Source organism: Musa acuminata, chromosome BXJ1-7, assembly GCF_036884655.1.
Source record: "Musa acuminata AAA Group cultivar baxijiao chromosome BXJ1-7, Cavendish_Baxijiao_AAA, whole genome shotgun sequence".
Lineage (NCBI taxonomy): Eukaryota > Viridiplantae > Streptophyta > Magnoliopsida > Zingiberales > Musaceae > Musa > Musa acuminata.
Genome location: NC_088333.1, coordinates 2,039,156 through 2,051,036, shown reverse-complemented (window position 1 = coordinate 2,051,036; position 11,881 = coordinate 2,039,156). Strand labels below are relative to the sequence as shown.

At 33.3% G+C, this 11,881-nt stretch overlaps 1 protein-coding gene across 1 annotated transcript; it reads right to left on the bottom strand.

Annotated features, from left to right (window-relative positions):
- Positions 1–2,807: 2,807 nt before the first annotated feature.
- On the bottom strand, positions 2,808–9,850 carry LOC135678161 (anthranilate synthase beta subunit 1, chloroplastic-like). Its single transcript, XM_065190638.1, has 9 exons — positions 9,618–9,850; positions 9,388–9,530; positions 6,515–6,585; positions 6,364–6,401; positions 6,177–6,287; positions 5,996–6,095; positions 4,490–4,625; positions 3,436–3,562; positions 2,808–3,017 (listed from the first exon to the last, which is right to left on the bottom strand). The coding sequence occupies exons 1-8, from the start codon at positions 9,733–9,735 to the stop codon at positions 3,464–3,466; spliced, it is 816 nt and encodes a 271-aa protein (XP_065046710.1). The 5' UTR covers positions 9,736–9,850; the 3' UTR covers positions 2,808–3,017; positions 3,436–3,463.
- Positions 9,851–11,881: the final 2,031 nt, after the last annotated feature.

Below are 11,881 nucleotides of genomic sequence, written 5' to 3'. Positions count from 1 at the left end.
TTAATTATTATTTATCATGATTAATAGTAATTTAAGAATTATAATGTTAGTCCTTTACTAATTAAAAGGGTCCTATAGGTTATACTATAACTTAATAAGAGGCAAATGCTCCAAATTAATACTATAAGGATATATATATATATATGTAAAAAAAATTAAAGTGTTTATATATATATTTGTGAGTTGAGTTGGCAGAGATTGGTGGGAGTGATGTGAAGTATTGAATGGTAGGTTTGGAAGGCAGATGGGTTTTAACATTTAATATGGTAGACTGGGAGATTGGTGGCACTTATTTTATATATATATATATATATATTTTTTTTTTAATATTTTCAAAATTAGTTCTGAAAAATACATATTTAATGAAAATAAATTTACAGCTAACAGGACTGTTATTCACCAGCAGTAGTACTAATATCAAAATATATATTTAAGTTTTTGAAAAAAAAATTCTATTAATAAAACTTGAAATATACATCTCAAATAAAAATGTTAGATATGGTTTCAGAAATTTTCTTGTCAAAAAAAATTATTGTCTCGAGAATATTTTTCAAATAAGAAATAGGATGTTAAGCAGGAAAGCATCCACTATTTTTGTTTGAATACCCATTTTCTTATCAATTTCATTTGTATCTTGTTTGAAGGGACTTTGAATCGAATAGATTTGGGTACTAAAAAAACTTGATCCATGATGAGCATATGTAATAATAGAAACAGTAATAAATAAAAGGAAAGGTCTCATGGCAACAGTAAAATTACTTTTTTAGACTTAGGAGATCAAAATTATTCGATCTGTATTTGCGCGTGAGATATATTTTTTAATAATAATAATAATATAATTATTAATCTTTCCCTATTCAAATTTGAAAATAAGGTTAACTAAATATAACCATGACTTATTGATACGTGACTAATAATTTAGTCTTATATGATCGACACTTTAATATCGCATGACTAATATATCAATGTCATATGATCGACACGTTGACACCTGGATCATATTTTAGCATTATAACATCATGTGATCGATACTTCAATACCGGATAGTCTAACACTTTAGTATCACATAATCAATGTCGATCATGGGATTAATGGTTCAGAGAATCTATTATAAAAAAACTCTCCCCTGCGTGCGCTCCTAAGCACATTTCCCAAATACGTTTCTAACCAAAGAATATTTGTCGAGATTACTTTCGACATAATTTTGTAAGGTTCTTCTCTTGAGTCGAACAAATATAAGGTCGAAAAAGAGATTTCAGTTAACTTTCAATGAATATAAGATCAAATAATCAAATTCTGGAATACTTATAAATCTGAAATAAATATGGATGTAAGAAACGTTTGTCATTGAGGATAAGTTGATGAATATTTTGTTTTTAAAAGACTCTTTGGTGGACTTATTCTTATGTCATGGCATGGGAGTTAATTATCATGGGTTTCTGAAGCACAGCTTGGGGCTTTTTCTTAGAGAAAGTTCTGACTGTTAGTTGGTGTCATGTACTACCACATCTTGCTTTGATATTTCCGCTTTAGCTTTTCCCGTTGACGTTACATCCGGAGATAATGTTGACAACTAATTGAATTATATTGACGAGATGTTGCCACACATTTTAAATTCATTACCAAGAACACGTAGGGTGATAGAATTGCTTAGAATAATGCTGCGTCCCACGATTCCTCCCCAAATCTTTCTCCTGCTGTTGTTCCTTTCACATACCCAATTTAGGGTTCATAAATAAAGTATATATATTAAAATGTTTGGTAAGTGGATCGCTAAATCAATATTTTAGAGGTAAATTTATGAGAATAAGATTTTAAATCTTCAATATTTTGATTAATAAATCTGCTACATCATCGACAAATTAATGTTTCCTAATCAAACATACCCATCAAGATACTAGAGAATTAAAATTTTTAAATCATGAATTAATGTGAATACAGGAGGTGATAGATTAGAAGCTAATCCAAACTAGAACCCTAAGTTTTTTTTTTTTTTTGTTTTAAATCATTGGATGAGATCTCAAATCCCTAACTTTCAATAATTAGATGTGATATACTAACATCACACTAATATTTAGGTGTCAAAATTTATTGATTGAAATTTTGAACTATCAATCTTTGTAAAACCTCATTTGATTAAAAATAATAATAATAGTTGTTTAAAATAACATATACTAATACGGATCAAATTATTAGATAAAATACAAAATAAATTGCCCTCTAAAGTCTAATAAATACATGTTAGATAAAATACAAAATATAACCCTAAGACTTAAATTATTGAGTTACAAATGAAGTCTAATAAATACAATTTATATATTTTTTGAATTTGTTGTTGATGTAACTAATATTTTCTTAACATGTACTACAAGCTAATCCCCTCTCAAATCCCATGGACAGTTTATTGTTTTCATGAAAAGATATGTTTAATGGTATCTTGATTAAGGTGTTCTGTTTTGCAGGTTAGTTCACCAAAAGCATGCCTTCCCAACAAATCTTGGTCAAATCTTTGATTAGCTGAGAGAACTAATAGAAGAGAACCACTCATAGGACATGCAACTAACAACAAGATTTAATTTTCTATTGGTCAACTGTACCATCCCTACTACATAATCATACATGGTTTCGTTTCCATTACTGGAGGCCTTTCACTATTTTTTTACCCATTTCATACATAATCAAAACCTAATCGAATTAATTAAGCTAAATTATCAAGATTGTTTTGACACATTTGTTATGAATCCAATAGAAGTCTTAATGAGCAGCATAAGACATTTGAAATTCTTACCTACCAATGATCAGATTCATAGTTTCAGAATTTGTTTTATAATATTCATGGGATTCACACTATCACAATACATTTGTCGGGAGGTGAAAGGTGGAATGGTTCCACTCAGCAGTTAAAAAACAAGACAAAATCTATATCATGAGCTTCAAATAAAATTTTATTTGATATTGTCGTACCATGTGTTGATATGCCGTTGTGAACCAGCTTCATATCCATCTGACCATGGTACCTGAAATGTCAATAATTGCATGGAAGAACTGATTGGGTGGAAAGAAAAAATATACGAGGAGAAAGTTTTTTAATGATTCTCAACATCAAAATAAATTGCGATTCTTTGGTATGTGGTCCAAAAGCATTTAATTTGTTTGATATCATGTTCTAACCATGTCATGCAGATTATGAGATGATAAGGCATAATGTCCTGGGAAGAATATTAGTGCCAGATTTTTTTTGAGAACATAATTCGCCACAAAGGAACTTTGATGTCATACTATTATAACATAAATCTAGAACTTGGATTATATCATGGGGAACAGGTTTAAATGGATCAAGTAACATGTAAATGATGGGCCGACAAGGAATGCAGAAATGAATGACCATCTTCATGTTTTTTTTACCATATTGACAAAAAGATATCATTACTCAACCTGAAGTTTTCCTTGTGCAGAATCAACTCTAGTTTTGCTGGCTCCATTTGTCCATCAACTTGATAAAATTGCTAACCATAGTTTTGCCTTCAGGTGTCATTATGCTTTCAGGGTGGAACTGAACACCCTACGACGTAAAAAGAGTACAACAATAAGATAAATAAACAAAAATTACTACTATCCAAGGCACAAGAGAAAAAAATCGCTTTTCATGAAAAAGATATCATTGTAGGACGAACGACTATTTGAAATGATGTTAAACAATAAGTGGCCAAAGAAAAGAAATATCATCTCTATTAAACATCATTAATTCTGTGGAAAGACAGTTGCATGCATAAACCAACAGATATCAGCTCACAATGATTGCCTAGTCAGTAGAGGCAATTTTGCATAAGCAGTAAAGCTGGAAAAACAACATTTAAAAAGATTATTCATGTTGTAGCGAAGCGCTAGCTCATAAGTAGTTACTAGTACTATAACACAACAACAACAACATGTAGTTAATATAATAAGATTTTATAATTAAGATAATACACCAGAGAATAACATAAGATATTTTACCATGTCATTTTATGTAGTTTGATGCTAAATATAACATACATTCATAAAATCATATTTGAAGTGCAGCCTGGAAAAGGTTTATTGTTAACTATTTATCGTAGTGACATTCAAGTACTGGGGTGCTTTTATGATTCTTATAAGATATTAAATCTTAAAAGCAATAAGCATCCCTAAGTTTATTGTTAACTATTTATTGTAGTGACATTCAATTATCCTTCCATAACTTGTATATGCTTATTGATATTAAAATTGTTTGTACTAACAGTGATACTACTTGATTAATAATTTCAAGGCAGCTTATCTAAGACCAAATATTAATTGTTCAGGCAATAAGTTAATCTAAAAATTTCCCGGCATATATATATATATATATATATATATATATATGAATGAAGTGAAAATGGATTAGAAAGCACAGCAGAGATCATTTGCCTATGAAAACAAAAAATAAAATAAAATAAAACTACAAGTATAATATAAGTTACTGTAGCACCTGAATATGTTTATGCTTCTTATGACGTGCAGCCATTACTAATCCATCCTCTGTCCATGCCATAATCTCAAGGGCATCACTAGGGAAACTATCATTCTCAATCACAAGACTGTGATATCTACAGGCAGTAAAAGGGCTGCATGACAAATATAAAAGTATCAACTACATAAAGAGTATGAGTTTAAGATAATTATGCAGGAGGAAAAATGAGTAGCATAATTAGGATCATTGTTGCATGAAGCACATGCTGGATAAGTCAGAGTACATTTAATATGCATATTTAGACGTAAAGTTCAGTACCAAGTAATAAAAAGTAGGAATTTCATGTAATACAAGCATGACTAAAACGATACATATAAACTGTTAAATTAATGACGATTAAGGGTTGGCCTAGAGTTTACCATGTTGAGAGACACTCATAGTTATCAAGCATGTGCAAGTCTCAAGCTTTTCTCCTTTACCCATTCTTTTTAAAATTTTTGGATTTCCCTTTTTTTCCCTTTTCCTTCATCTATCTGTTCTCTCAAAGCTAACAGCAATGACAACATGTTCATTTTTAGACTTTGCTTTGAACAAGTTTAAACAACTACTTCTAATAAGGAAAACAAATAATCCTTTAAATGGTAACAAACCAGATGCTCTGGTCCTCTAAAACAATTTAATTATTTGTTTATTTTCACACTAAAATCTGCTCAGTTTTCTAGATTTTCTTGCATATATAGCCATCACCAAAAAACAAGCTTAAGTTGTCTGACTTTTCCATCCCTAAATGTTTGCCAGCCAAATAGCATTTTCAATATGAAGACATCTAAGCAGAAAAAAACCAAACATATTTACAATCTCTAACTGTTTAAGATATGTGTCCCTGCCTTTTTTCAGAGATACAAGCTTAGATATCTGGAAAGTAAAGCAGAATATGTTGGCATGTTGTTTTAATTTGAATATTGCGTCACCCACCACTTTCCATGTTGAACTTTCAAAAGGTTTAAAACAACGTTTAATGATAATAATGAAATAAACTTCTTCCACCAATATATATCTGTGTGTGTTGGTTTTAGCATCCATGTTAAATTGGCACAACATGTGGAACAACCTTGGTGATTCAAGTACCCTTATTTGGCAAAGCTTCACAAATTTTGCCACCTCTTCATTTTAGATCAAATACCAAACTGATCAGGATATTGTGTCCTTGTTTGATCTCTTCATGTTAAACTATCTCTACAAAATTCTTCAAACTAAATGTAGTAAAGGTCCTGAATATCAATTTCCTTTCTGATCGCCTTTCATCTCACAGGAAAACAATTCAATGATTCCAAAACCTAAAATAAACTTTAAAAAATGAACATGTATATTCATAAGGCATCTAAACTAGTTTCTATGCAATGATCTTTCAAATTAAAAAATAAAAAAGGATGGTATGAAATATCAGCTTTCTGAACCTGAATAAAAGTAGTGTAAAATCCTATTAAAGATCGATAAATCATAATAAAAAAACAAATGGCTTACTTGGGCAAACCATGAAATAAGGAATCTTCTAATGTCTCATCATAGTATACAAGAGAGCTTTTCCCATGCATTACTCCAGAAGGAGCACGCACTATCTTTCCTGCAGATAAATGGGGAATTAATAACAATTCTTGCATATTAATAATGTAGTATGGAATTCATGCACTTTATTCATTCAAACCTCCAAATGCCTCTCCTATGCACTGCAAGCCCATACAAACTCCAAATAATGGCATAGAAGGACCCAGTTCGAGTACAGTCTGCAACGATATGCCCGAGTCTTGAGGTGCACCTATACATGAAAGAATGATTTGCATTATAGCTGCAGCCTCATGACTATAAAACCACATTTTACAAAAGCTGCTTACCAGGCCCTGGGGATATGAGTATTCCTCTTGGATTTATTCTGAAAAAGCATAGTATACTTTATGAGTGAAAGGAGACTTTATGATCATAACTATTTTTAGTTTAGACAGCCTATTTGAACAATGGAAAATAAGATAAAATGGATTCACATGCCTTTTTATGTCCTCCACAGTTAGCTCGTCATTACGATACACCTCAAAATGGACTCCTAGCTCTCCAAGATACTTCAGGACAGAAGAGGTAGGATTTCAGAGTGCTTTCACTTGGCCATAAAAATATTGCATAACTATAATATTTTGATAGTTAGCTAGTTTCAAATTTGTCCCTGTTTTCTCATATCCTACCATGTCAATGAATCATCATGAACACAATTATCATCAGCATTATCATTTATCATTATCAACGAATCGTTCCCGTGAAAACAGGTTCATTCAAAGATCAGAACTCTAACCAAGCAATCTTTATACAGTACTAAAGCAGAACTTTTACAAACAATTACGAGTTTAATATCAATTCTCCATGAACATTTTTGGGACAACGATAACTGAGTTGGTGTATTCCGATAGTTCTTTCTTGTTTGTTTAGCTGCAAGCCCAATTAACTGTCTGGGTTATCTTGGTTCACCCTCCATGGAGGTTATTTTTATCCATGTTCACTGGGTAACATTAACTTAATAATTTTATAATCACTATTTGTAACTCAACTGGATTCCTCTAATCCATGGTCTACACTCGTTTAACAATAAATTAATCATTATCTTAGGTTAACAGAGCATTACACCCTAGACAACACAAGATACCCAAATCAAGTGCTACATCATTGCAGGATAACTGAATCCATATCTACTATCTAACACAGATCCAATTAAAAGCACGACCATTAGAATACGGCCATGATGAGCCCAAATCAGGGGCCTGTGGACCTTCATGAAAACTGCTCCAGTGGTCAATCATTGCAACAGTATGACTGAGTATAGCAAGTTAACTGATTTGGATGCACAATATCATGTCAAAAACAAGTGTGCCTTAGTCCTAAACTGAGATCAAGTTTGACTTCCAGCTTCAGCATAGAGACCTACATATGATGGGAAAACAACATCAGCAGTCATCCAGGATAGAGGGGTACTGAAGCCTGCCAAGTTAGGGAAGGCCTTCCCATCCAAGATAGGTGAAGAAAAAAAGGCAGCAGAAGCAGGGTCACCTATTTTAACCTGGACAGGATTCAACCAGCCTTATTGGGTTCCTGGAACCCTTGTTCTGGGTAGGAGAGATACTAAAAGGTTCCTGGAACCCCAGGAAATGAGGTAGCATCTATCTGAGGCTAAGTGGGGCTTAACCAATCTTAATGTAGGAAACAACAGCAAGAATGATCCTGTCCAAATTTTGGTGAATTTATTCAATATATTCAGCACATGTTTGATGTATTTAATGAGGATATTATAGGCCAGTATAAATTTCAAACAAAAATAGAAGTCTTGGGCACCAATAGCCTTATATATAGAGATGGTTGTAAGCTTTATAGACTCAATGTTGGATTTTTTTACTTTTCTATTATGCAATAAAGTGCATTACTTTTGTTATTAGTCTTCTGATTCTTACTTTTTTATTCTCCACCTAGAATCAGCCAATCAGGGAAATGCACATTAGAGGCAACACTCTATTAAGTTAGTACCCAAGCAAGGATGATCTCGATGAAATTATGGCCAAACTTTCTTCCGTTGATAGAAATATTATTGGAGAAGAAGACCTTAGAGTTCACCCTCTACCAAGAGCTTGAAGATATCCTTGCAGGGCTAACAGCAATAACTCTTAAAGAGATCAAACAGTGCTTAAAACAAACAAAGCTTGACAAAAAATCCTTGAAGAAAAATGTCTTGGGACTCAGATAACAAAAATAGAAGGGCAGTTGGACAACTTAATTTCGTTGCAACTCCACAAACTTTACTGAATCCGATCAGGGAGAATGCTGCAAATCTTGCACCACTGAAATAAGAACAGTTCCTAATCCATCTCATGTATCAAAATGTAAGATAATGTTAGTGCAACCAGTACACTAGTATATTGAATCAAACAATATATGATGCACAACAGAAATATCAAACATGCACATTTTTAGGCTTGTTAATCCTTTGTTGGTTTAGCCTTGCACAATAAAGTGGTGCTTCCAATTTCACATAAATGAATTGTTTGCACAAAAGTCCTTGTGACCAAGTCTTTGATTTTGTTCTTGCTTTGATGGACTTTTGCCATTAAGATAAATCATCCAGCATTCAGCCTACTCTGAGTGTTCAAATATGTGAAAATGAAGCCTATTTTCAGTGTTCAAATATTAGAAGTATCCAAATGGTTTTCCCAGGATTACATGTACAATGAGCTTTCATTTAGTAAGTAAATGCATATACATTGGATCCAAGCTAGGAAATAGTAAAGTAACCTGTGTTAAAAAAATATTCCAAGCACATAAACTATGCTGTTCAATTATCACTTCTTGTTATGGGCACAAGTCAAGAGAAACACACCCATTAGGTGTAAAGAAAATTTCCTACAGGGAGGATCTAAAACAAATGAGACGAACAATTTTCCAAAGAATAAATATCCACAAAAAGATAACATAGAGCATCGAAAGCAAATGCGAGGATGATTTTCCAACAAATGTCTCTATTGAGACATTCAGGTTAGTTAGTGCATTGTTGCACAAGTAATAGGTCTCAAGTTTGAGTCCACGTGTGAGCATTATGTACGACATTTGATGTAATGAAAATTTAAAAGAAAATTTCAACAAATATATATCCACAAAAAGATAACATAGCCTACAATACATTTTGGTTCACAGTTGACAATTCACGTGCTATGTTCTGCATAAGTAGATGAACAATTGCTGATGACTAAAATAGAAAGCCAAGTTAAAATTAACAAATTTGACCTAACTAATCACACACAAAAAAAAAAAAAAACAGATTTAACAAGTAAATAAAGTGAAGATAACAAACACTATTTCCCCCTTCTTTCTCATCCAAGTTAGAGTACCTGGCAGAGGTTGTAGGTAAAGCTGTCATAGTTATCGATGACAACGATGGGCCTGCTATCTCTCGCATTCGCAACAGCAACCGCGGAGCTCCTTGCAACCATCGTCCGGCTACTCCCGAGAGCCAGGCCGACACGCCCGAGTCCTAATCCATGCACCCCAAGATCAAACGGACAAGAAACCGAAAGCCAAACGAAGAAATAACCCGAAAAACAGAGGGAGCTCCTCTTACCCAGAGATGGAGGAGAATGAAGGGCCGCGGCGTAGGATGTGAAGAGACGGCGAGGGCTGCTTATGGTTCGGGGAGCGATACTGGGTTTAGGCGTGAGAGAAAGGAGAGAAGACGCCATGGGAAGAGGGAGGGAGGGTTGGAGCGAGGGGAAGGGGAGTCACAGTGGGGATCAGAAGCAGGGAGGGGAGCCGTCTAAGAAGACGGAGTGAATGCGAGGGGGTCTCCCCATTCGGCCGTTGGAAATGGAAGCTAATAATGAGACCGACAACATGGGGATGTCAGGGGTGTTTGAACGGTAAAACCGAATCCAAATCGATCTCGAACGGGTTTGGCTCCAATAGATTCATAAATAGTTTAATCTTGAAAATTATAAATAATTTTAATTTTCAAACTAAATTAATTTTTATTTAAAAATATGGATAAAGTTTTCAACTTTAATATTTAAAAAATGGATCCAGTATATTATCATCAAATCATTCAATTTATGACAAATCATAGAGACAAACTTATCAAGACCAAGATATTTCTCAACTTAGGGATACATGAGATATTTATAAAAAATTAAATATTAATTTTTAGCATTTCATTCATTCATTATTCATGTTATATAGGTGTTCACACTGATGGGATTACAATGAGGGTAAGGTGGTAAGTTTTTAGATTTTTAAAGATATTTTCCTAAATAATTCCTTGGAAAATTATAGTAATTGCAATATTATTTTTACCTTAACATAGTACCAACTATATAAAGGTCAGAATTAGTCTCTTAAGGTCTTGATTACTTTAGGAGGAGAACAAAGAGGGCATAAATTATGAGAGTGAGACATACATAATCTACATTACTAGCATGGAATCAAGAACCTTAGCCTAAAATAAGATGGTAGTTGACTCAAGAATAGAGTGGAGAAATCTGATATCCAAGTTTAAGTGAAAAGCAAATTTGATAAAGAAAACCTTTGCATGTAATAGAGTCAATCAATCAAGTCATTGAATTAAAAGAATAAGACTGGCTACTAATGTTCCATAAGAAAAAAGAGAATTGAAATGCAAATATAGATGCTTCATCAAGTGCTTGCATGATACTTGATCTTAGAATTTATTTATTTTTTTCTTTTTAAGGCGCAAAATTTGCAGGGGCAGCTTTAATAATTTAGTGGATATAGTTTGTAAATTAAATTTGTATGTATAACAATTTCACATTCTTCTTATTTTCACTATGTGAAGCTATTGGGTCATGTTGTGCCCTAAGAGAACACTCATATGATCAACAGTATACTTTGATCTTCCCATTGCTTCCAAGTTGCTCATGCAAACACCAAATATTAAATGCCTTCAATAAAGCCCACCATGGAAGGTTCCATTGGGGTCTTTTGATGACATAAAGTTCTTCAATATATCACAACATCAAAATCCTAAAAGAAATGGAAGAAGTTCATATGGATGCAACTTTTTATATGAAAATTTTGAATTAGATCAGAATGCTTCTGATAGCATTTTTCCTAGCAGTTCAAGGGATTGATTCACTTTTGGTGATGCTATGCTTGCTTTACTTTTGTGTGTGTGTGTGTGTGTGTGTGTGTGAAGACTAATCTTTCTGCTGAATCACAAACTGTGATATGTATAAGGTGTTTGTTGAATTTGTTGACTGATAGCAAACATCATGTGACAAGTTTACAAGAAATTGGAACCCTTGATTCACTTGGTGATGTGATGGTCTAAGAGGCCCTCTCTAGACTTTGGGTGGGATATAAGCTGATGGGCTTTTGGAAGGCTTATCATCTTTATAATAAAAAATTGCTATAAATGAAAATGTAGAAAGGCCCTAATCTCTTTGATCTGCTTTCATGCAGGTAATTGCAATATGGATGAACAAAAGTTTCACTTTCATATTATTTGTTGCTTTCACTAACAGCTTCATGAATACATCAGAGGTCCTTAATTGGTGCAGAAAAAGGGCAAAGGAGTTGATACTGCACAAAGACTTAAAGAAAGGGCCTTGATCATCAAGTTTGAAGGGTTCACTGGTAATCCTCATTGCTAATTTGCTCGGTAGAGTGCACTGCAAACTCTTGCTCGGAAGGTAGACACAACAAGAAAAGATGCAACACATATCAGCCACTTGGTAAGCTCAGTTTCTATCAGTGGTTGGTAGAATGATTCCTATCAACAGCGTCCTTTGGGACACTCCCTCATACTAGCTTTCATAATCACCGAAAAGTTTATACCAAGGATCGATCGTTTGAGAAAGATCTTTCTACGGAACG